At 36.8% G+C, this 27,719-nt stretch overlaps 1 protein-coding gene across 1 annotated transcript in view; it reads right to left on the bottom strand.

The window, feature by feature from the left end:
- The window catches only part of TMEM156 (transmembrane protein 156), a 46,105-nt gene that overhangs the window by 15,018 nt on the left and 3,368 nt on the right, over window positions 1-27,719 (bottom strand). Inside the window, exons 2-5 of the mRNA XM_072807443.1 lie at window positions 8,981-9,250; window positions 7,298-7,558; window positions 4,170-4,289; window positions 2,708-2,791 (exon numbers count right to left, since the gene is read on the bottom strand). Of these exons, the coding sequence (XP_072663544.1) occupies window positions 2,708-2,791; window positions 4,170-4,289; window positions 7,298-7,558; window positions 8,981-9,250 (735 nt within the window). The remainder of the gene's footprint in view (window positions 1-2,707; window positions 2,792-4,169; window positions 4,290-7,297; window positions 7,559-8,980; window positions 9,251-27,719) is intronic.

Here is a 27,719-nt window from a genome sequence, read left to right as displayed (position 1 = left end):
CCGTGATTCTTTAATATCCTTGGCAATTCTATAGGGTTACATAGTCTTTTCTTTTTTAAGATTTTATTTATTCATGAGAGACACAGAGAGAGGCAGAGACATAGGCAGAGGGAGAAGCAGGCTCCTCACGGGGAACCCCATGCGGGACTCGATCCCAGGACCCCAGGATCACGACCTGAGCCGAAGGCAGATGCTCAACCACTGAGCCACACAGATGCCCCAAGTTACATATTCTTTGATGAAGTTGAATTATGTCTCTTCTGATCACTCTCTCTTTTCACCTTTCTCAAACCCCAAGATTCATTCCTTGCTCATCTGCTCTTTTTCACTCTATACTCCTTTCCTGTTAGGCTTTATGTGACTTAATAAGCTTTTCTGGTGCACACACTAACTACAGTGCCAGATATTATGCTGGAGACAAGGATCCAAAGCTGAAAAAAGAGAGTCAGCACCTGTGTGAAGGTAACACTCGGCTGAATAAAATGTAGATAAATGCCAAGGCAGGCAACAGAAGCCATCACGCTTCTCAGAACATCAGAGGCATATAAAAGCTTGGGATTTGATTCTTTGGGACACGGCTTTCTGCAGCCAGGAGACGCACGTCTTCTGCCAGTGGTCACTGGGCTCCGGGCGGCGCCAGGCACCGCGCAGCGCCAAGGTCAAGGTCATCTCCCTTTATTTCTCTCCCGTCTTTCGAGGGTGTGAGCCCATCTATCTCTGAGTGACAACACTTCCTTTGTAATATATGAACAACTGGAGAGACATTCTGGAACATACAGCCTGAGACAGCAGCAAGCTGCTCCACTGAATGTGACAGTAGTCAACTCCCTTTGAACTGGTTTTTTTGCACTCGCGTTACTGCTTCGCCAGAAAACCAGGCTGGCACGTTTTTTCCTTCCATTCTCACTGCTGCCTGTAATCCATCATTACAAAGAGAGGCCTTAAAAACGGCACTCGAGGGAGACATTATTTCCTTCCCGTTTCTCTCTCAGAAAGAGCAACTTATAATAGGAGGGGGGAAAATGGCATTCAGGTTAAAGGATTATAAATAACAAGAAAGAATCTGCTTCTTCCTGCCCCACCCCCCCTTAAGATGCTAAGCCTCAAAAGGACTCTTGATTTTTTTTTTTTAAAGTCTTTCCCCTCTTGGCTTGCTTGAAACATTAATATTATATACCTGGTGATAAAGCTCGAGGATTTTTAGTGAGAGCTGTTAAAGGGAGCGGATGGCCAAGACCGTTTCCTCTGCTGAATTAAAATCAAAGGCTCATAAAAACAACTTGTGAGGTTAGCCTTGTGGTTAGCTAGTACTTTAAATTTGTGATCCCCCTGATGATATGAATTGACAGGGGGACTATTGCCTTTTTCTCAGACGAAGCTGCAGTGCTCAAAATTATGATTCAAAAAAGAGGCAGGACCAGGATTCCTGAGGCCACGGAAAAAGCTCAACAGAACAAGGTTATAAGGGTGCGTGAATGTCAAGGCCTGGGTCCAGCCACAGAGGGGAGAACAAGAGGAATGGCATTTTTTTTTCCCCTATAAAGGTGAATTTGGGCATTTGAAACAACCTGCTGATTTTCATTTCATTAATCAAACAGAACTGTCATTGAGCACACAACACTTCCATCAATGGTCCCCACATTTAGCTGGTATCAAATGACTACTTAGCTACTGCCTATTATCAGCCACAGGCGAATACTTACTGCTAATGCCGAGAACAGAAAGCCTGATTTTTTTTTTTTTTAATTGAGTTCTCTAGGTACATTCCATCTGATTTTTCCTCCAGCTCAGGGTTGCTGAGTCACTGCTAATTTAAATAGGTGAGAAAAGCCTCGGGAGCAGAGTTTCCAGTGAAATGCTGTGCAGATGTGCATGTGGCTGCAGATGCAGCTGTGGGGCGTGGGGGGTGGGGGACTGGGCTTTGTTCACTTTCCTTTCATTTTTGGAAACCGTTCATACACCCAACCTGAAGCCTCCTTATCTGACTTCTCAAAGTGTGAAGACGACTGCTCGCTCACCGGCTGTACACAAGGAGCTGGAGAAATTATCACTCATCATGCTGCGGTTTTTCAAAGAGCTGAGGATATGATGTCTCCCTGATGAAGAGGACTTTGCTCGCGTCACATTCTCCCTCTCTCCCTTTTTAATAGGATGTGACAGCTTGAATTCCGAAGGAGGCTTCGCAATTAGGAGATCGAACCACAGCGTCTGTGCTAACAGCTCCCTTCACTGCTCTAATTAGGGGTCCCCCTTCCATTCCTCTTTCTCGGGAGAGGACAGGGGACTTTTTAATTGGGGCTATTAGAAGTTCTCTTTACACAATGACACCCTTTGCTAAGTGAAAGCTCCAGCAAAAGCCATGCCCACTCTGCAATTACCTCTTGCAATTCTGAGGAATAATGGTATCTTGTCTCATTTAAAAATAAATCTGAGGCTTCTTCCTTATTGCTTTCTCTCCTCTGCCCACTCACATGAATTTCTTCTTGCCAATTAGGCAAACTTTCCATTATTTAAGGAGCTAGTTTTGATCATAACTGTCCCCTGATAATGAGACATATTAAACTAGATTTCATTTGCCCGCAGCTCCTTTCTTCCAGATACAAGGCTAATTTAAAGGAGCTCAGATCATTCGATCATGGGTCTATAGTAAAATGGTGAAGCGCTGGGATTTTCAAAGCCATGCTCTGCTGCGGGCCACAAAACTCACCTGAAATAACCTGCACGTGCAGTGTTCGCAGTTTCTCAGAATCTTGTCCTCGTAAGAGAGCAGATGTAGGTTTGTATTTATGATCTAGTCCAAGAAAAGAAATTAAATATTTAAATGAAAAACAAGCACATTCTTAATATACATTCCCCATGTTGATTCAAAAGGTTACTGAGGAAAATGGGCCATTTACAATAGAGCCAGGAGTAACAAGACATTAAGGGCTTTCCTCATTAAGTGGTTTTCCATGAGCAAACACAGGTTCTTTCTAAAACAAGTGGTTTCTCCACGACCGCCAGTGCCATCATGCCATTGCCTCTAATGAAAAGCACCAGGTCTTATGTACAGAATATTATATTATTTACATTATTATATATACATAGATATTTACAGAATATTTAATGCATATTTAATATTTAATGATTTTAATGCCCTAAATGGCGAGACATGTTTCATTACTTCATACACTTGGATTTGTGAGGCAAGCCTTCAAAAGCCGCTAAGCCCGTCATTTGGGTGGATGTTTATAGGGATGTTCACTCCTCACTATTGGTTCCTTTCCAGACATTTTCTCTATCTGGCTTCTCTCTCTTTCCTGATATGCAGTTATGTGGCAAAATAGATCAAGAAACTCAAAACTATGCACTAAGGTATCAAGGACAATGATTTGAAACTGCTCTCAGAAATATCTGCAACAGGGGCACCTAGGTGGCTCAGTCAATTACACATCTGACTCTTGATTTGGGCTCAGGTCATGATTTCGGGGTCGTGAGATCGAGCCCCATGTGGGGCTCTGTGCTGGGTATGGAGCCTGCTTAGGATTCTCTCTCTTTCTCTCCCTCTCCCCCATCCCTCAGGCCTGATATTCAGGCAGTATATGCATGGGTACTTACTAGTAGTGTCAGTACATGCATAGGTACACACGAGAAGGGTTGGTATATGTGTGTGGGTACAGACCACTAGGGTGACCTGAGTAGTTTACAGTCAGTGTCCATCCTGATAGGTGGATGCCTGTGTCATGCTAGTTAAAAATTTTAGTATCATCCCTATTGCCTGATTCCAATGACACATTATACCTCTGCCCAACCAAAACTCTACTGACACCCTTATACTTATTAAAGATTCATTCCCATTCACCCTCATCACCTAGAACCACTCTGTTTAAGATCTCCAACTCTGAAATTCTTTATCACCACTCCTTATTCTTCTACCTGTCTTCTGTCTTCACGTTCATTAAGCGTCTGCTCAGCCTCCCTATTTGCTTGTCTAAGTAGAGAAAGATGCACAAAGCTCCTTGAGTGCCAATACTGTGTCTTACTTATGCTTATATTCCTTGGGTTACCTAGAACTGCCACTTATAGTAGGTGCTCAATAAGTGATAAATTGAACCTTAAAAAAATGTAAATCTATAAGTAAGACCCTAAATGGATTGTCCCAAACAATGGATTTATCCCTCAATACTTACTCTGCCATTTCCACATTCTTCTGTGGCTTTCAAGTATTTTATGGATAGTGAGGATGAGAAAAAATATAATAACGACTAGAACTAAAACATACCAAGTCATCTTCATGGAACAAGTGAAATCTACAAAGAAAAAAAGTACTATTAAAATACAATAAAAACACACGTGCACACACACAAAAAATACAATAAAATGATGCAACAGAGAGAGGCCTTATGGTGGAGTAGTTGTGTTCTACTACATATTCTGGCCTTAACTGAAACACTGAATATATGATCATCTCTGTTATAGGGTCATTTGCTATCTTTATTTCTTCTCTGATATGTCAAATGATTGTATTAAGTGAAGAAATTTGACCAGAGAGCTTCCAGGGATCCCTCTAATTCCGAAATTGTGGGATTAATTTCAGTTACAGATTATTTATGTTGGTGATAGTTTCCTTGGGGTTACTATCTCAAAGCTAAGACTACAACAAGCTGAGTCCCAAAGTCAAGGCCATTTGTAATTATGGCCCTCAAATTGACAAAGATATAGTGAGTGTAAGAAAGATGTAGAGGAAAGAAAAATACAGAGAAAAGGTTGGACTGAGCATATGAGAAGCCAAGGCAGATGAATAATCAGAACCCCCCTTCTGCATGGACTCTCTGCAATGATCAGAGCAGGTGCACACATTAATTAAACATGCCGTTACCCTAAGTAAAAACTTGTTCATTCAAATGACAGTGAGGCACACGGGAAGGATAGTCCCCATCCAACAATAGCTTAGCACCATCTCCTTTGGTCTCATAAAGATACACTGGCCAGTGGACCTAGGAATCAGTGACATAATGAAAGGTGACCTCGCCATGTCCAAGATATAACTGCCTACTGTCTTCCCAAGCCACCCTATATACCCTCTTTCTTGAACACAAAGCACAACACTTGCTCAAAGTTAGCAGGATATATAACTTGTTTATCCCCTTGGATGATTGTCCTTGTGGGGTTCACTATTTGGGTACCCCTTTCACAGGACCTACCCCCATGAGCAGATGTACATTATATAGCCATCCAACATTTATTCAGAAAAGAGGCTAAATGCTAAAAGGGTAAACGTTGACTGGGATGGCATCTCTCAGTGTCCCCCAAATCATCCCATGCTATTCAGCTGCAAATTTGCATTCCTTGCTCAGCAGTTAATTGGAATAGAAGCCTTACAGTGCCAGCAAGAGCCACGGTGGGCCAATGCTCAAAGAGTTGTTGAGCACTGATCAATCTATGAAAAAAGAATGACACATTCACCAACTTTATCTAGCAATAGCAGAATGTGTGCAACTGGGGCCAGGCCAGCCTGTACAGCCACCAAAGCCCTGATGCAAATGCAGAAGAGTGTCTCTCCCACATCCCATGCTGCCTACCTATCCCCCATCCCAGCAGTCATCTTGGAGAGAAGCAAGGGGGAACAGACAGGGATCTGAAAAAAAAATCTGAAGAGAGAATTTAAATTATTGTTTCAGAGTAAATTTACCAAATTGGACTAAATTTACTTTCACCTGCTGGGGGATAGGGCTTTTAAGGGAGATCAAATTAGTCTCTGCACAGCAGAGTAAAATACACATAAATGTTATATCTTCTACATGTGGCAAATAGATATACTTTTTCCAGAATACAAGACTATATGTTTGTTTAGACTGTATCTTTCTGAATTATGTTAACTACTATTTCACTTTGACTAGCATTTATGGATTTTTTCATTAACACAGAAAATTCTCTTGAAATCATAATTATAGAAATGCTTATTTTTACTTCATGTTTTAGAAAACAAGCAATTCGATGGATACATGGAAATAAATATGATTTTTAATATTTGTAATCTAAACCTCTTTATCTTTCACATTCCATCATTGTCACCATCTCTATGCAGTCCTTCCAAACCCTACCTTCTAACCTCACTCCTAAACCCAAGAGAATTGACCTCTGTTCAGATCATCTCAGATCCTCCCCGTATCTTACACACATACACACACCTTGAAATAACCCCTAATTGCAGATGCTGTATGGCCCTGCAGACTAACTCACAAAAGAAATTCCTTTGAAGCCTTATATTTTACTTTAAAAATGCATACATATTACATAGTTTATTTGCTTGAAAATATATATAATATTTTAAAAATAATTACCTCTATAGGAGGGCACTATACGTTGGCAAATTGAATTTAAATAAAATATTTTTAAAAATAAAAGAATTACTTCTAAAAAATTAAAGCTTTTAAAAAAGCACTCTAAGGCAATACGAAAGGCTTCCATATGTCTGGAGTATCAAAAAGCTCAGCAACTTACTCTACCATAGCTTCTGTTACACTGGACACACTTCCTGAATTGTTTGACATTCATCTACTTTTGTGTCCCTAATGCTAGCATATTGCTTGCCATACAGTAGGCACTTATTAAATGGTTATATCATAAAATACTCTTCAAAAATAGATTTTATAGGTAAAGTGGGGCATACTGCTTAGTGGAAAGGATCAATTGTGGTAATTGCGAATAGGGTGCCTAGGAAGCTAATAAGCTAATAAGATATGTGTGATGTTTATCTTTTGGGCTACTCCCTTTGCCTCAGAGCTATCCAGTGACCCAAAATGCCTCATCTGCACACTGCCTATCTCTATGGCTTTACATCAAAAATCTTTATTTAGTCCTGGTTCTCAACTCTAGAAGACATAAGTCTATCCAAAGTAAGATTTTAATAGCCCATCCCAAGGTACATGGATATTTGCATTTAAAAATAAATTTCACCAAAAATAAATAAATAAATTTCACCCTTTAATACTCTGTGACACTATGAAGGTGTCATAGTGTTACTTCAAGTACAGCTAATAGGCATGTCCAAAGTTTACTCTGAGGTCTTGCTAGTGCCCCTCAAATCACAACCCACAGATGCCTTCTCTGTTTCTCAGTACAGGTCTAGCTGTACTCAGGAAAAGCAAATTTTGAAAGAAAAAATATAAACAGGTAAAAGGACTAGCTTCTTTCTAGTCATATTCATCAACAAAGTCTTCAACTATTTAACTTTTAATGAAGTTAATGTGTTAGTTAACCTTTATTTGATTTTGTATCCAATTCTCTTTTCCCTCTAACTTCCTTAAGTACTTACTTTTGACATCCATTTCTAGGTACAGAGAAATGTATGTACAATTGTTCAGGATTTCCATAGTCCTACAAGTATAGTTCCTAGACTTTTCCTTGGGTGGATTTTCCTCCATGATTGCTAACCTTCTCGTGTGGGTTTTTAGATTACAAGTAATGTTATATTCTTCCAAGGGATCAAATGTAGGAGCTGCAGTGAAGTTAAAATGTCGACAGGGTGAATGAAAATCATTTGCCTTCACTTCTGTTGATCCTTTCATGGTAAGAACTAGAAAGAGATTAAGAAAATATTATTTGCAAAATAGTAATACATATTAAGAAGACACACACCACTCAGAACTAAACACCGTCTTTCCTCTACAGATAAAGTAGTGTTTACATTTTTTTTTAATTGTGAAAACCAGGTCACGGTAGGGTTGAAATAGAATTGGAGTATCTCAACAAAATAGAGACCTTTCTCTGAGGACTTGTGGGACAGATTATAATGTTCCAAGCCAGAAATGTCCCCATTATGCCCATTCTGAATCCCTGGCCAACCAGAGAAGAAGGAGAAGGGAGACAGAGGGAAAGAAAAGGAAGACAAGGAAAGGAAGAGAAAGAATAAAATGATTGCCATTGTGTAAGCCACTGAGTTTCCAGGTGGTATGTTATACAGCCATAGCAACAGGCATAACTTATCAATGCAGTGTCTCACATTTCAAGGAGGCAGAGAAGTAGCATCTGTGAGTTAGCAACCCTCAAAACACTTCCTAGTTCTCTCTCAGCATAAAGGTTTATCACCTCAGCTTACTCTCTGGTGAATTTGACCCAGAACAGTGCAATAGTTACAGCACTACATGAGCAAGAACTCAGAAAAAGATCTTTTGTCTTTTATCCAAATTCCATGCCAAGAAATCTCATTCCCATCCTGAAAGAATGGGAAAGATGCCAATATGGAGTGATACAGAGGGCAATTTCACTGAATAGGGTATAAATAATAAATTTGATGCTTGGGCCTGAGGCCACAAGTATATTTTATGACTACAAATGAGTCATTTAATTTCTCAATGATGAAAGCTGATTTAATTTAATTAAATAACATATATTGATCTCAAAATAGATGCAAGATTCAGTTAGACATTACACATAATACATGGTTATTCTTTCGTTTGTTTATTCATTAAAGAAATATTTATTGAGTGCCTAATGGCAGGCATTATTCTAAGATCTAGAAATATCATGAATAAAGACAAAGTCCCTAACATCAAGTGGCTCACTGGACAGTTAGACAAGTAAAAAGATAATTCATACACAGTGAATAAATGTTAGGCAGGGGAAGGTACAAATGTATCAAGGATTCAATGACCTCTTAGGAAATCAAAGTTTGATTTTACTTGAGAGCCTACAGATTTACTTAGAATTTTTTTTTCAATTAAAAAATTGCAATACCTCTGAAGAGAGCATGCTAAATAATCTTTTAACCATCAAACATACATAAATTATGGTGGCATTTTGATATCTTTTAAAAGTAGATATTTTGTTTTAGATAAACTAAACCAAGAACAAGTAATATCCCAAAGCCCTGCAAGTCACTCATCAAAAGCCACACTGCTGAGTGTTCTGATACTATTGGATTTAAAATTGTAATATATCATTATTTTTTTAACAGACTAAGGTAATTTATTCTTGATAAATTCTATTATCATTTTACCTTTTGATGTTCGTTCCTGAGAAATAAAATCCATGCTCTTTTTGGACTTACAAGCCAAACACGGAGAGCACATTTTGAATTCACCTGTGATGCCTTGGCAAATTCTGGTGAAGTTTTGAAAGTTGGAGTGATTTAGAAAGATTCCCATAATAGTCTGAGTTTCTCTTAATGGTTTCAGAAAAGTCACAAAAGAAAAATTTAAAGAGGGGAGTGAATAATTGAAATTAGGTTGTAAACATACTTCCAGACATGATAGCTCCAATATATTTCCTATAAAAGAAAAAAAAATTGTTTACTATGAAATGAAATACTGAGGTTTTGTCATTCAAATAAATACACAATAAGCTCCCAGTTTTTCTTAGATGGATACAGTATACTTCAGTTTGTCAGTGATATGACTTTGTTTTTACATGAATTAACAATATCTACTTCACTTAAATATTTCCTTTTAAAATATGTAAATATTCCCTATTAATTTTCAGAGACGAGAACTAGAGATATTCTTATAAACCCTAACATTTTAACCATTCTCTCCTAGGAAAGCTCTAGAGGCCAAAAGTTCAACATCAATTTAACTGGTCTGAAATCTCGGTGTTTGCATTGACCACCATTCCTTTTTAAAGCTCCAGGGAAGGCTCTGTTCTTTGTTCCTCTTCCAACTTTTGCTGGATGTTGGCATTCCTTGGCTTGTGGCCACATCCCTCCAGTCTCTGACTTTCTGGTCACGTTGCCTTTTCCTCTGTGTCTCTGTCTTCTACTCTTCTGTGTCATATCCCTCTGCTTCTCTCTTATAAGCATCTTATATGGGACACTTCTGATGGGATATAGTTTCACCTGGATAATGCAGGATTATCTCCCTATCTCAAGATCCTGAAGTTAATCACATCTGTGGAAATCTTTTTTCCTCATAAGGTAACATGTACAAGTCCCAGGCATTAGCACATGATACCTTTGGGTAGCCATTACTCAACCTACCTGAACCTACAAAGATGAAATGTAACAAGATGACATCATAATTTTTATTTTTGTCTGAAGACAAACATCAGATATGGAAATGATATACAGAAGAAAGAGCACTGTATTCAAAATATAATACAAGGACTCCAGTCATTAGGCAAGATACTTGGACAATTAATCTCCATAAGTCTTGTTTTCTCATCAGCAAAATAGAGAAAAGTAACTATAGATCCCACTAACGTCATAGGGTTATAGTAGCTTCAAGTGTATGGTACATATGAAAACATTTTTGAAATTTGCACAAATGTATATTATTTAAAATTCAAACCTATCTCTATAGTCAGTTGGTTAAGCAACTGACTCTTGGTTTTGGCTCAGGTCATGATCTCATGGTCATGGGATCGAGCCCCACCTTGGGCTCCAGCCCCACATTGGGCTCCATGCTGAGTGTAGAGTCTGCTTGAAGATTCTCTCCCTATGCCCTCCCCCCACTCATGTATGTGCACTCTCTCTCTAAAATGAGTAAATCTTTTTACAAAAGATTTTATGTATTTATTCATGAGAGACACACAAAGAGAGGAAGAGACATAGGCAAAGGGAGAAGAAGGCTCCATGAAGGGAGCCTGATGTGGGTCTTGATCCCAGGACCCCTGGATTACCACCTGAGCAGAAGGCAGATGCTCAACCACTGAGCCACCCAGGTGCCCCAGTAAATAAATCTTTTTTAAAAAATTCAAACTTATATTCCAAAGTGAAAATGAAAATTCAACCTTCATTTAGAGTAGGATTATCTGTGATCCAATTCACACAAGTAATTAAAGCTCACTGTATAAAAATCCAGAATCCCTATTTGTCAGTGATGATCATTTAAGGAATAGGAAACCTCTCTCTCAGGTATTCCTAGTCTGACAATCATTTGCTAGTATGAGAAAATAACTCACATGCTCAATTGTACCTTTATGTGGCTTTCTTTACCATTTCTTATCTAATCATATAGGTCAAAATAATTTTTTAAATTTTTTCTAAGTAATGTGGAGCACAATGAAAGTATCACATTAGTTCTTAAAATGATTACTGCTAGTCATACAACTTGGTTCAATCTTAAGAGTAAACCAGGCTATTGATTGGTATTAAGGAATTTTTTATTTGTGGAATTTGTACTCTAATAGTAATTCCTTAAGTATCTCCTTACGATTATTATATTTTTATTATTTAATAAAATGAGAAGCTCATTACCAGCCCTCTACATTTGAAGTTGTTTCTGTAATAATTCACATGTGATTTCCAGCTACAAACACGTTTCATACTTGAGTTGCTGTAAAGGTTTTTTTGGGGGAGAAGATGGTATTTTACTCAAATTCACAATTTTATGTCTTAATATATTTGTAAACAAAGTAGATAAACAAAGATCAAATTGTAACTAATTTTTTAAACAATTGTCTTCAGTAATAATATCCCAGGAAAGAGACAGAAATGTACCATCTGATGGAACTCTATAACCTATGGGGTTTTTTATACTAACAAAATACATAAAAACATTTCTTGCATGTTTCTATTTTACTCACTGGGATTTTTCATCTTACAAAATTTTCCACTTCTTGAACTTGTATGCCTAAGATACAACCAAAATAGAGAAATTTCTACTGTCTATATTATAGTCCTCTTACCCAATAAAGTGACCACCCAGGCTTTCTAGAATTAATGACATATTTTTGACTTTGAGGTCATTTTATGATGGTTTTTAAACCCTAGTTTTAAATTATTCAGTTGGAAAGGAAATAAATAGAAGATATATATCCTTCCCTGGCATAATTTTAAGAAATAATGAATTCTATTCAATCATTGTTGTTATCAGGTGGACTATATTCTCATCTCCATAAACAAGGATATATGAATTTAATTACTGCCATTAATATTGCTGGGAGTCAGACATCTAGCTTCTTACTCCCATAGAAAGAAATGCATTCCAGAATTATTCCAGTACTATGACTACAATCTCTAAGCATAGTATACAGAATACTAAATAGAATTAGGAAAATATATTACAGTATAGGACAAATGCTCAAGTCAATCTTTTTTTCCTTAAGGAAACCTGACAGTAAGGCTAAAGAAATATCAAATATGTTTCCTTTTAATTTTTTGTTATAAAACTTTATCATATATAAGCATATGTAAAATGTTGGTGCCAGTTAAAGAATAACAAAGATAAATGCCATGCATCTATCTATCATGAAGATTAAGGATATCAATATTACCAATATCTTTGAAAAACACTATCCATTCCCATCCCTACATAATCTTTTCACAGAGGTTAACCACTATCATGAATTTTGTGTTTATCACTCCTTTGCTTTATCTTAGAGCCTTTCCAAAATGTATATATTCCTAAATAACATTGTTTCATTTAGCATATTTTAGACATGTGTGTGTGTGTATATATATATATATATATATATATATATATATGGAATAGACTTTATGTATTCATCTATGACTTGCCTTTTTAAATAAGTTTTAGTCATGTTGCTCCATATAGCTATGGTTAATTTAATTGTCTGTTGTGTTCTTTTGAATGAATATACCATAATTTATTCATTCTTCTGACAGTAAACATTTGGGTTGTTTCTATTTTTGCTGTTATGAATAACGCTGCTATGAACCATAGCCCTCATATATTGCTAGTGGGAACGTAAAATAGTGCAACCACTTTGGAAAACAGAATTATATCTCTTATATGTTAAATATATACTTATTTTTTGACCCAATAATTCTACTCCTAGGAATTTACACAAGAAAAATAAAAATACCTGTACATGAATTTTCATGGCAGCTCTTTTATTTGTAAGAGCCAAGAACTGGAAACAATCTAAAAGCCCAACAACTAGTGAATTATTAAAGCGATTCCTGATATATCTATACAATAGAATACTACTCAGCAACAAAAAGCAAGAAAATACTGATCCAAACAACAACGTGTACACAACGAATCTGAAGTGTATTATGCCAAGAAAAAGAAGCAAGACAAGTGATTACATAGTTCATTATTCCATTTATATGATATCCTGGGAAATGAAAAAGTATATTGACAGTGGGAGAAGGGTTTTTCTGCAGAGGAGAAAGAGGGATCTTTGGGGGATATTGGAAAGTTTTTATCTTGATAGTAGTGCTAGTTACATTGATGTAAACATTTGTCAAACTTTATACACTTAAAATGAGAACATTTTATTATATGTATATTTTATCTCAAATTTTATTTTTGAATACTGCTATGAATATTCATGAATGTATCTGCTGGTACAAAAATACAGAAGTTCCTCTAGTATACATACTGAGTAAAATTGCTGGGTATTCAGTATGCACATCTTTGATTTTTCTAGAAAATGTCAATTCATTATATGAAGTGATTGTACCAATTAATACTCTTACATGCAATGTATAAAAGCTCCACCTGACATACATCTTGGTCAAGGCTTTTCAAGTTTTGCCAATTTAGTCAGTGTTAAATAGAATCTTATGATGGTTTAAAAGTGTACTTTCTTTCATTTTTTCTACTTCTCCATTTTTTTTCTGTTTTTGTTTTTTCTTTTTTTTTTTTTTTAAGATTTTATTTATTTGAGAGAGAGTGACAGAGGGAGAGAGAGCACAGAGGTAGAGGGAGAAGCAAACTCCCTGCTGAGCAGAAAAGCCAATGCGGGGCTTGATCACAGGACCCAAGATCATGACCTGAGGGGAAGGCAGCGGCTTAACCTACTGAACCACCCAGGTGCCCCTGTTTGTCTTTTTCTTATTACTATTTAGGAGTTCCTTAAGTTTTTTGTTTAAAATTTTAAGTTTTTTATTTAATATTTTAAATTTTTTTATTTCTTCATTTATTTGACAGAGACAGTACACCGTGTGTGTGCAAGAAGGGGGAGAGGTAGAAGGGGAGGGAGACGGAAAAGGAGAGAATCTCATGCAGGCTCCATGCTGAGCACAGAGGCTGACGCAGAGGAGCTCAATGTGGGACTCAATCCCAGGACCCCGGAATCACGCCCTGAGCCAAAGACAGACGCTCAATCATTGAGCCACCCAGGTGCCCTGAGAGAGAGAATCTTAATCAGGCTCCACACCCAGCCTGCAGCCCAACTCAGGGCTCTATCTCATGACCCTGAGACTGTGACCCAAGCTGAAATCAAGAGTCAGACACTTAACTGACTGAGCCACCCAGATGTCCCCATGTATGTTCCTCATCTATCTGAAATTGGTTCAGTGTGGAAAGCCACATTAGTTTTTCCACATGTGATAAGCAATTGCACTAGCATTTATTAGATTGTCTATCTTTTCCTCACTACCTATAAAGTGCCTCTACCATATAACAAGTATCCATAGACATATGGGTGTGTTTCTGGGGTCTGAATTTTGTTCTATATTCCATTGTTCTATCTTGGCAAAGATATTATACTTATTTAATTACGTTTTCTTTGTAAAAGCTTTTATATCTGATAGGAAAAGTCCCCTCGTTCATCTCCTTTAAGAGTGTCTTACCTATCCTTGGCCCTTTGCTCTTTGCAATAAATTTTAGAATCAGCTTAAGTTCAGTGAAGAACCTAGTTGCAATTCTGACTTGAATCTTGAAATCCACTGGAGAAGATAAAATCTGAGTTCCTCCTATCACTTTTTTCTTACTTTCTTTCTCTATTTGTATGAGTTTTCTTTGATATTGTTCAGTGAAATTTCCAAATTCTCTCCATGATGGTCTCATTTATCTTTTATTACATTTCCTCCTAGGTACTGTTCTTTCTGTTTCCAGTGCCAACGCTATCTTCTAAGGAATATGTTTTCAGTTTGTTAGTGGTATATGGAAACACAATTAACTTTTGAATATCAATTTTATTTTTGCCACTTTACAAACTTCCTTATTAACTTCTGTTTCTTACAAATTAAATCTTTTGGGCTTTCTATGCAGATACGCATATCAATTATACATAATGACAGCTTTATATCTGGATTTCCAATCTCCATACATTTATTTCTTTTAATTTTTTAAAAAGATTTTATTTATTTATTTGAGAGCAAGAAAGAGTACATATGTGTACAAGCAGAGGGAGGAACAGAGAGGGAGGGTGTGGTAGAGGAAAGAATCTGGAGCAGACTCCCCACTGAGCACAGAGCCTGAAGTGGGGTTTGATCTCACAACGCTGAAATCATGACCCGAGCCAAAACCAAGAGTTAGACACCCAACTAACTGAGCAACCCAGGTGTCCTATTTCTTTTACTTTTCTTATTGCCCTGTCATGACCCCCAGTACCACAATGAACAGGCATGTGGGGAGAGGTCATCCTTGCTTGCTCTTAATCTTAAGAAGAATACTTACAATGTCTCATCACTGAGAATAATATTTTACATAATCATTTTTGGAGGAAGTTCTCTTCTGTTCCTTATAGAAGGAACAGTTTTTCATTATAAGGGCTGCTGAATATAATTGAATGTTCATTCAACAACTTTGAGATGATTATGTAGTCTCTCATAAATAATCATTAATACAGCAAATTATATTATTAGATTTTCTAATGCTGACTCATCATGAATTCCAAGCATAAATCTAATTTGATAATTTTACACATTTTTATACATATTTGATCATTTTTATCCAAGTAGATTCTTAATGTTTTAATGTAGGCTCCATGCCCAGCATAAAGCCCAACCCGGGCTTGAACTCACAACACTGAAATCAAGAACTGAGCTGAAATCAAGAGTTAGATGCTTAACCAACTGAGCCAACCAACCAGCCAACCCCTTTTCAAATTTGTCTGTTTATAAATGAGATTTGCCTATAAGTTTTTCTTTTTTGTTTTATCTTTGTTAGGCGTGGGTACCAAGGTAAATTAGACTTAAAATTAAATTGGAAAATATTCCCCTGTTTCTATCTTCTGGAAAGGTTTATTGTAAAATTGCATTTATCTATTGAATCTATTTCTTGAAAGTTTGGCAGAAAACCATGTAAAATTATTGAAACCTAGTGTTTCCTTCAGGGAATATAACCTATTGGCTCAATTTCTTTGAGTTCTACAACTCTTCAGTTTTCCATTTCTTCCAAAGTAGGTTTGGGTACATTATATTTTTCCATAAATATGTCCTTAATGTTTTAAATTTATTGACTTAAAGTTATTCATAATACTCTTACTACATTTTAAATTTCTACTATGTCCATTTCCAGTCCTAACATTTCTTACTTGTTCTTGCTTGTTTTTTGATTATTCAATTCTAATAGACAGAGTAATGGCCTCCTAAGAATGTCCACATCCTAATTCCCAGAACCTATAAATGTGTTTATGGTACATGCTAAAGAGAAATTAAGGCAGAAGAAGGAATGAAGGTATCTTGTACATTTATCTTAAAATAGGGAAATTATTGGGGTGCCTGGGTAGCTCAGTCGGTTAAGTGTCCCACCCTTGATTTTGGCTCAGGTCATGTTCCCAGAGTCCTGGGATCCAGCCCCACATCAAGCTCCATGCTCAGTGGGGAGTGCGCTCAAGGATTCTCTTTCTACCTCTCCCTCTGCCCCTTCTTTCTCTCTCTAAAATAAATAAATAAATCTTTTTAAAAAAAGTTTTAACTGGGAAATTATTCTAGATTATCCAAGGGCCTAATATAATCACAAATGTGGGAAGGAGAGGCAAAAGAGTCTGTGTCAGATAACACAATGTGACAAAGACTCAACAGGCCATTGCTGGCTTTGAAGGTGGAAGGAAGACACAAACTGGGGCATACAGGCAGCTTCCAAAAACTGGAAAAGTAAACAAAATTGATTCTCACCTACAGCTTCTGAAAGGAATGCTATTTTTGTACGCATTTTAGTTCTCTTACTTTTTCATTGATATACAAATTAGTAGTTATTTTTGTTTTACGCAGCTAATATTTTCAAGATTTACTTAGATATCCACATGCTTATAATTATTGAGAGTCTTTTCCCTGCCATTTCTTACATCTCTGGCCTCCCTTCTAGGATTATGGTTTTTCTCCTGAAGTTAATTCTCTACAAATTCCTTCACTAAAGATCTGCTGGTCATAAACTGTCTGTTTTTGCTCATGTGAAAATGTATCTCACCAATTCCAGTTTGACATTAATTTTACCTCAACACTTTGCAGACATTATTCCACTGGCCTCTGAATTTCATTGTTGCTTTCAAGAAATGAGCTGCCAGGCTAATTATTATTCCTGTGAAGACCATCAGTCTTAATCTCTGGTTTATCTCTTTAGTTTTCATGTTCCATGGAATTTTTAAATTTATTTTGTTTGGGACATGTTGGGTTTCCTGAATCTGAGGATTTGTGTCTTTCATCACTTTTGTAAAATTCTCAGCCACTCTCTTCAAACATTGTCTTTTCCCCATTTTGTCTCTTCTCTCCTGTGGTAACTTCAATTAGAGATCTCTCCCTCTGTTCTCTGTGTCTCTTAACCTCTGTTTCATATTTTCTCTTTCTCTGGCTCTCTGTGATATGTTCTCAATAATTTATTCAGATCTATATTCCCAGTCATTAATTCACTATTCAGTTGTGTCTGATCCATTTACTCATTCCTTGTGTTTCTACATCATGTTATTATATTTTTATAATTAGAATTTTCAGTTGACTCTTTCAAATCTACCTGATTATATTTTTAAATTAAATTTAATTTGAGATTCCAGTATTGTTAACATACAGTGTTATATTGGTTTCAGGTGTACAATATAGTGATTCAAAAATCTGCCTGATTATTTTTAATAGTCTTGTTTCCTACTCATACTTTTTTATATCATTTTTATTGAAACAAACCAAATACTTACTTTGTGTTATATATCTCATAACTCCAATATCTGAATTCCTTAAAAATCTGATTCTCCCTTTTAGTCTCTGTTGACTCTTGTCTATTATGTCTTCATGTGTTTTATGATTTTTAGTAGTAGCTATGTTCCTTAGAATTTTGTTTGTGAAATATTTGAGATCTGGTTTGAAGATATTTTCCTCCAGAGAGGATTGGTGTTTACCTCTGCTTGGTGTCTAATAACACATTATCTCAAAACTACTTTAAATTAAATTTCTGGGCGTGGTGGAAAAAAAAAAGGAACCCTTATATACTGTTGTTATGTAAATTAGTTCATCCACTATGGAAAACAATATGGAGGATCATCAAAAAATTAAAAACAGACCATATCATCCAAAAATTCCACTTCTGGGTAGATACCCAAAGGAAATGAAAACAGGTTCACAGTATTCCCATGTTTATCACAGTATTATTCATAATAGCCAAGATATGGAAACAACCCAAATGACCATCAATGGGTGAACGAATAAAGAAGATATGTTACATATACAATGGAATATTATTCACTTACGGGAAAGAAGAATATCCTGTTACTTGTAACAACATGGATGCACTTGAGCACATTATTCTGACATAAGACAGAGAAAGACAATTACTATATGATATAATATATATGTAAAATCTAAAAAGGTCAAATGGGAGAGAGGGAGGATGATGTCAGAGTAGGAGGACCGTAGGCTCATCTCATCCCATGAACACAGCTAGATAACTATCAAATCATCCTATCACCCCAGAAATCACCTGAAGACTGACAGAACAAACTCTACAACTAAAGAGAGAGAAGAGGTCACATAAAAGAAGGTAGGAAATGTGGAGATATGGTTTAGGGGAGAAACGGGATCACAGGTGCTATGAGGGGAGGAAGCCATGGTCATGCAGAAAGGCAAAGAGAGAGAGAGGAGCACACAGGGGAATGCACAAGGAGAATGATTCCCCGATGTGATGGACTTGGAAAATGAGAGGGGCTGAATTTTGTGAGTTCTTGCAACCAGCAGGGCTTAAAGCCTGGAGTTTGAAAGGTCAGTAGGCTTGGTTGAAATAGAGCCTAGAGGACACTGTTCTGCTCCTGGAGAGAAGACAGGCAAACAACCCGGGGATGGAAGGCAGATGGCATGAAAACAACAGTCTGAAGAGTGCCTGAGGCACACAGTGGGGAGATTATTTGCTCTTCTCAGAGCATGTCCCTGAGAGGAAGTGCTCATGGAGACTCCTCTCTGGGAACAAAGGAGCTGGCTGGTGCCATTTCCCTCTCTTGACCCTCAGCATAGACCCAGAGCCACTGGCAGGAGTCAGGGCAGCACCAACACTAGCTAGTGTTGCTTACGCCAAGCCCCCCACACCTGCTCTCTGACTAGACTGCCCTTCTTGGGCAAGCCTGCCTCAGTCTCAGCTTGGTGAGCCCCTCATTGGAAAGGCCAGCACAAACTCCTACCTACAGCACATCTCCTGACCTGAGAGTTCTGTAGGGTCCCAGTTCTGGTGGAAGTGATATCAGGTCTCATCTCACAAGCAGATAGAGCACACCTAGTTAAAATTGGCCAAGGACCAAACACTGCCCATAGCAGGCAAGGAGAGCCTCTGCAGATGACTAGGCTGAAGGATAGAGCAACCAAAACAAATGTCTGCCTTTGGCTCAGGGCATGATCCCAGGGTCCTGGAATTGAGTCCCACATCAGGCTCCCTGCAGGAAGCCTGCTTCTCCCTCTGCCTATGTCTCTGCCTCTTTCTCTCTCTGTCTCTCATGAATAAATAAAAAATCTTAAAAAAAAAAAAAAGCAGCAAGACAGAAGTCTTTAATTTACAAGAGAAGACCCATAAGGCTAGCTGAAGATTTCTCAACAGAAACTTGGCAAGCCAGAAGAGATTGGCATGATATATTTAAAGTGCTAAATGGGAAAAACCTACAGCCAAGAATACTCTGTCCAGCAAAACTATCATTCAGAATAAAAAGGATAGGCAACGAGTTTCTGAGATAGAAAAAAACTAAATAATTTTGTGACCACTAAATAGGTCTACAAGAAATATTAAAGAGGACTCCTTGAGTGAAAAGGAAAGACCAAAATGACAAGAAAGGATTAGAGAAAATCTCCAGAATCAACCACAAAACAAGAAATAAAACGGAAATAAATATATATCTATCAATAATTGCTTTGAATATAAGGGGACTAAATGCTCCAATCAAAAGACATAGGGTATCAGAATAAATTAAAACAAAAAACAAGACCCATCTATCTGCTGCCTACAAGAGATTTGTTTTAGACCTAAGGACGCCTGAAAATTGAAAGTGAGGGGAATGGAGAAATATTTATCATGCAAATATTTATCATGCAAATTCCAGAAAGCTGGAAAAAAAAAGAAAGCTGGAGTAATAATACTTATATTGGACAAACTAGATTTTAAAACAAAGACTTGTAACAAGAGTAAAGAAGGGCACTATATCATAATGAAAGGGACAATCCAACAAAAAGGTCTAACAATTATAAATATGCACAAAACATGGAAGCACCCAAATATATAAAACAGTTAATGACAAACATAAAGGAATAATAAATAATAATACAATAATAGTAGGGGACCTTAACATCCCACTTACATCAATGAACAGATCATCTAAACTGAAAATGAACAGGGAAATAATGGCTTTCAGTGACACACTGGACAAGATGGATTTAACAGATATATTCAGAACATTTCATTGTAAAACAGCAGAATACACATTCTTTTCAAGTGCACATAGAATATTCTCCAGAATAGATCATGTATTAGGTCATAAAACGGCTCAACGGATACAAAAAGATCGAAATCGTACCATGCACCGTTTTTTGTCCACAATACTTTGAAACTAGAAGTCAACCGAAAGAAAAAAATAGGGAAGACCACAAATACATGGAGGTTACAAAACATTCTACTAACTAATGAATGGGTCAACCAGAAAATCCAAGAAGAAATTAATGATGATCACTAGGTATTGTATGTAAGTAATGAATCACTGAATTCTACTCCAGAAACTAATGTTCTACTATATGTTAAATAAACAAAATTTAAATCAAAAAGGAAGAAATTTTTTAAATACATGAAAATAAATAAAAATGAAAATACAATGGTTTAGAACCTTTGGGATGCAGCACAAGCAGTCTTAAGAGGGAAGTATACAGCAATGCAGGCCTACTTCAGGAAAAAAAAAAAAATCTCAAAAAATGACTTAACCTTACACCTAAAGGAGCTCAAAAAAGAACAGCAAACAAAGCCTAAAGCCAGAAGAAGGAGGGGAAATACTAAAGATTAGGGCAGAGATAAATGATATAGAAACTAAACAAACAATAGAACAAATTGTTGTTCTATTCTTATCAATGGCAGACTTATCAAAAAGAATCCAGACTTATCAAAAAGAAAAGAGAAGAACCTAATTTAAAAAAAAAATCACAAATGAGAGAGGAGAAAAAACAACCAATACCATAGAAATACAATTATAAGAGAATATTATGAAAAAGTATATGCCAACAAATGAGACAGCCTGGAAGAAATTTATAAATTCCTAAAAACATATAAATTACCTGAAACAGGAAGAAATAGAAAACTTGAACAGATTGATAATTAGCAAAGAAATTGAATCAAGAATCAAAAAATTCCCAAAAAACAAAATTTCAGGGCCAGAAGTCTTAACAGGTGAATTCTACCAAACATTTAAAGAAGAGTTAATGTCTATTCTTCTCAAACTATTCAAAAAAATAGAAAAGAAAGGAAAACTTCCATATTCATTCTATAATACCTAAGAATAAACCTAACCAAAGAGGTGAAAAACCTGTACTCTAACTATAAAATACTGATGAAAGAAATTGAAGATGACACAAGGAAATGACACACAAGACATTCCATACTTATGGATTAGAAGAACAAATATTGCAAGAATGTCTATACTATCCAAAGTAATCTATATATGTAATGCAATTCCTAATAAAATACCAACAGGGTTTTTCACAGGGCTGGAATAATCCTAAAATTTGTGTTGAACCACAAAAGACCCTAACTAGCCAAAGAAACCTTGAAAAAGAACAGCTGGAGGCATCACTATTCCAAACTTCAAGTTATATTACAAAACTGTAATAATCAAAACAGTATGGTACTGGCAACAAAAATAGACACATAGATCAGTAGAACAGAATAGAAAACCTATAAATGAACCCACAACTATACGGTCAATTAATCTTTGACAAAGCAGGAAGGAATATCCAATGGGGAAAAAACAGGCTTTTCAACAAATAGTGTTGGGAAAACTGGGCAGCAAAAAGCAAAAGCATGAAATTGGATCACTTTCTTATACCATACACAAAAATAAATTCAAAATGGATTAGAGACCTAAATGTGAGACATGAGACCATAAAAGTCCTAGAGGCAGTAACCTCTTTGAAATCAGCTATAGCAACTTCTTTCTAAATATGTCTCCTGAGGCAAGGGAAACAAACACAAAAAGAAATTATTGGACTTCATCAAAATAAAAAGCTTCTCCAGTGTGAAGGAAACATTTAACAAAACTAAAACTCAACATTCCAAAAATGAATAATCCAATGAAAAAGTGGGCAGAAGACATGAATAGACATTTTTCCAAAGAAGATGTACAGATGGCCAACAGACACATGAAAAGATGCTCAATATAAGTGATCATCAGGGAAATGCAAATCAAAACTACAACGAAATATCTTACACTTGTCAGAATGACTAAAATTGACACGTGAAACAACAGATGTTGGCAAGGATGTGGAGAAAGGGCAACCCTCTTGCACTGTTGGTGGGAATGCAAACTGGTGCAGCCATTCTGGAAATATGGGTTAAATAGGTGATGGGGATTAAGGAGGACACTTGTCATGAGCACAGAGTATTGTATGGAAGTGTTCAATCACTATATTGTACACATGAAACTAATATTACACTGTATGTTAACTGGAATTTAAATAAAAACTTAAAAATATTTTTAAAATGCAGTTAAAAAGAGAGAGTAAAACAAACCAAGGGATGAGGATAGAGGGGCAAGATTTTTTTTTTTAAGATTTTATTTATTTAGGGACAGCCCGGGTGGCTCAGCGGTTTAGCGCCGTCTTTGGCCCAGGGTGTGATCCTGGGGACCCGGGATTGAGTCCCACGTCGGGCTCCCTGTGTGGAGCCTGCTTCTCCCTCTGCTTGTGTCTCTGCCAAGCTCTCTCTCTCTGTCTCTCATGAGTAAATAAATAAAATCTTTAAAAAAAAGATTTTATTTATTTACTCATGAGAGACACACAAAGAGAGGCAGAGACATAGTCAGAGGGAGAAGCAGGCTCCCTGCAGGGAGTCCAATGTGAGACTCAATCCCAGGACCCTGGAATCATGATCTGAGCCAAAAACAGACACTCAACCCAGGTGCCCCTGGGGGGACAAGATTGATGGTATTTAAAGGTACACATTTGTAATTAAATAAGTACTAAATAAGTCATAGATATCTAATGTGATTGATCATAGTAACATTTTACTTTAAGTATGTGATATGATAATTATTGTTATGATGGCAACCATATTACAAATATATAAATGTATCAAAGTAACAGGCTATACCCCTTAAATTTATACAAACTCATATGTCAAATTTATCCAAGAAAAAAAAAAACAAAAGCAAAAATTAATTTAATTAATTAAATTAAAGCCCAATTGGATTGGGCTTTTCACACCTCATAGGCAATGAGTATTAATATCCAAGTTATGGCTAGTACATATTCACAAACTCTCCAGGGAAATTTTTTCCTTGCTCTCTCTACGGCCTAGATGGAGATAGACAAATTTCCTCACAGCCAAGCAAGACTTTTCCTAGACTACTCCTTACTCCCTCACAGAGCATGTTACCTTTGCATCCCAATGTTAAGCTTTGGCTTCTGTTCCTCCATGTGTGACCCAGGAAACCAAGACTCTAGGCCACCAGGAATTTGTAGATGTTCCTCAGATCACACCAATCTGTTCACTCTTGCTTACCTATCTCGATTCGTAATTTCTTTTTTTTTTTTTAAGATATTATTTATTTATTCATGAGAGAGGCAGAGACACAGGCAGAAGGAGAAGCAGGCTCCATGCAGGGAGCCGGATGTGGGACTGGATCCCAAGTTTCCAGGATCACGCCTTGGGCTGAAGGCGGCGCTAAACCACTGAGCCACCTGGGCGGCCCTGGATTCGTAATTTCTAATCCTTTTCCACCTTTAAGGAGTTTTCTTATTTTCTTACTACTTCAACTATGTGTTTTTTGGTAGTTGTCTTCAATGTTTTAATCTCACATTTTTAGATATTTTGTGCCAAGTGTATTTTCCAAGTTACAACTGCAAGAACAAAAGTCTCAACTCTCTGTTGACCTTCAAAAAAAGTGAGAATTTACAGGAAAACCTTCATTGTTTGACAGACAATAGGAGCTCCAGAAACTACTGTATGTCAAGTCATATTTTCTCAATACCTAAGCTATTTCTCTTTTAATGAGTTGTCAAGAAACTTTGGAGGAAGCATGGATTATTTCAGACAGTACGTATTTTAGGTGTTATTTCTTCAATATATGAAATGCAAGCTGAAGAAAATAAGAAATTTTTACCACTAGAAACAGCCACTTTGAAGATGCACGGTTTTTTTTTTTATAAAAGTAAGCTATTTTACTACTATTTACCTGATAGAAACAAAAACATATTTTCATACAAAGAGTTGTACAAGAAGGTTCATAGCAGCATATTTATAATGGCCAAAGGCTGGAAACAACCAAAAAGGACAAATGTGACGGCCAAAAGGACAGATGTGATGTTATTCTTACAATGGAATATTTAGCAATAAATAGAAATGAGGCACTGATGTACTTCATCACAAATGAATCTCAAAAACATTATGCTGAGCTAAAAAAACAGACCAAAAGTAGGCACTATGTGATGATTCCATCTATATAAAGTATAAGAAGGGATAAAGCTAAGCTATGATGACATAGGTCGGAAAGTTGCCTTGGGGAGAGGAGGAGATTTGACAGGAAAGAGCAAAAGGAATCTTTCTGGTACTGATGAAAATCTGTATTTTGTATGGGGCTGTAGTTACAGAGGCACATACAATTGTCAAAATTTATAAAACCAAACATTTAAGATCTTTGTATTTTATTGTAAGTTGTGCCTTTAAAAACAACGAAACTAAACAAAACACAGACAATGGTTTCTAAGTATCTTTCATCGTTATTGGAGATTATGTATCATAATTCAGCAATTTAAAAATATTAGCTGCCAGGAGAGAAAAAAGCTTATGGCTTAGCAGCCTCATTTACAGAGATACTAGTTAATGTACATTGTTGTCCTTTGGTCACAGGTCAGCCTCTTTAACAACTGGCAACGACTCACAGAGTACCAATTTCAATAGCAAAAGCTCAAATCATTTTATTTCTATTTGGGGCTCAGTAATTGAAGCTTCTCTAGTAATATTGAGTGGGAAAGGGTAAAAATATATCATGTTGCAAATGAATAATATACCCATGGTGTTACCAGATAAGGAATGGGGGAGTCTGGATATGATAAAGATAATTTTTTAGTTTTGCTTTTAAATTTTTTTTAAAGACTTTATTTATTTAACAGAGAGAGAGAGCACAAGCAGGAGGTAGGGGTAGAGGAAAAGCAGACTCCCCACTGAGCAGGAAGCCCGATGTGGGGCTCCATCCCAGGACCCCAGGATCATGACCTGAGCTGAATGCAGGCATCCCTACGAATGGATTTATTCATAGAACATTTGGGAAAGACAATTTATTTTTTTAAGATTTTATTTATTTATTTGAGAGGAAGGGAGAGAGAGAGAGTGTGTGCACAATTGGGGGGAGGGGCAGAGGGATAAGCCGACTCCACTCCACTGAACTAGAAGCTAGAGGCACGGCTCAATCCTAGGACCCTAAAAATTCTAGGTGTGCAGAAAAATTTTGTTTCAAAAGTGTAACATGAAGATAATAATGCCTGGTCTGCCTGAATCAGAAGGTGGTTGTGAGGATCAGCCAAGAAATGCTTCCTTTAAATATGTTTCCCTTTTATCTCCTTTACAATATGACTCAGAAAATTCACTCAATCAACAAATACTCAGTGAGTTCCTCCTAATGTGACGTGTACTGTCCTAAGTGCTTAAAATATGACCAAACAGACAAAAATCTCATTTCCATTGAGCTTACATTCTATTTGGAGAAATAAGACAAGAAGTATATATAATAAATAAGTCAGTTATATAGGGTATAAGTGCTATGGAGAAAAGAAACAGAGCAGTATAGGGGTAAGATATATCACCATATGCTGTTTTAAAGAAAGTTGTTTTTTCTATAAAAACAAAAAAGATATACAGAGAGAGCATTTATCTACCAATGCAATAAGACAAGCTGATAGCAAAAGCATCCCAAGCAAGGGTTGCTGGTATATAATATAAGAGAGGAGAGAATAAAACAGTTCTGTGAAAGCAGTGGAAAGCATTATATTCATCAATATCCTTTTTTTTTAACCAGCACCTATTGTCTAAAAATATAAGTAAACATATTGTATTGATTATTATCCATTTCCATGCTACAAAGATTCAGAAAATTCCATAAGAAAAAAAATGTTTTTTTTTGTTTTTTTTTTAGAAAAAAAATGTTACAACGAAGTAAATCTATCCATCTAATTTTATTCCTTCTCTCTGAATATTTCAAGAAAAGTCACTCTTCAGAATGATGCTTCACCATGAATGATTTGAAATACTTAATGTGTTGTAATGAGACATGGGATGCCTGAATGGCTCAGTGGTTGAGCAACTGCCCTTGGCTCAGGTCATGATCCTGGGGTCCTGGGATGGAGTCCCGCATTGGGTTCCCCATGGGGAACCTGCTTCTCCCTTCGCTTTGTCTCTGCCTCTCTCTCCGTGTGTGTTTCTCATGAATAAATAAATAAAATCTTTTTTAAAAAAATTTTTATATGTAAAAGTACTTGGTATGGTACCTGGTACATGTGTAAGTATTACATTTTTAAAACTTTTTTAGGGGTGCTTGGGTAGCTCGTTGGTTAAGCATCCAACTTTTGATTTCGGCTCTTCAACTCTTGATTTTGGCCCAGGTCATGATCTCTGCTCAGCTCATGATCTCAGGGTAGTAAGATCAAGCCCCCCAACAAGCTCTGAGGTAGGCAAGGAGTCTACTTGAGATTCTCTCTCTCCTTCTGTCCCTCCCCCCACCCATGTTTGGTCGTAAACGCCGCTCTCTCTCTCTCTCCCTCTCTCTCTCTCTCTCTCTCTACTCTCTCAAATAAATAAAAAAATCTTTTTTTTTTTAAGTCTCTAGTCTCTTTCCCAGACCTTACTGGGAATTACTGATTAACTTTTTAATGAGCCAGTCAATAGGAGGGAAATAAAGTGCCCATCTCTAAGAACTAAAATAATCCTTTCAGGCAAATTAGTTGCAGTTACCCTTGATAACACTCTTCTTTATCATACAGACCTGAGTAAAGTGTACATAAGCTCATATACTTCAGGGTTTATCCTATAGTTCATGAGTAAAGTTCTTTTATCCATTGTTTTCTTTTCTTTTTTTTTTTTTTAAACTTTTATTTATTTATTTATTTATGATAGGCACACAGTGAGAGAGAGAGAGAGAGGCAGAGACACAGGCAGAGGGAGAAGCAGGCTCCATGCTCCGGGAGCCCGACGTGGGATTCGATCCCGGGTCTCCAGGACCGCGCCCTGGGCCAAAGGCAGGCGCCAAACTGCTGCGCCACCCAGGGATCCCTATCCATTTTTTTCTTAAAGTTCACTGACCATTATACTACCATTTCCATCAAAAAGTATGAAATGCAAGGGGGAAATGAAAGCTGGTAAACATGGTTCATGTCAGTTTGTTTCTTAAATGTAAGTGAGGAAGTCAGACAGCTAGATAAAATTAGGTTTCAGGTATTTTCATCTCTGCTATTC

The sequence above is a fragment of the Canis lupus genome, chromosome 2, assembly GCF_048164855.1.
Source record: "Canis lupus baileyi chromosome 2, mCanLup2.hap1, whole genome shotgun sequence".
Lineage (NCBI taxonomy): Eukaryota > Metazoa > Chordata > Mammalia > Carnivora > Canidae > Canis > Canis lupus.
This window is presented reverse-complemented; position numbering and strand designations above follow the sequence as displayed.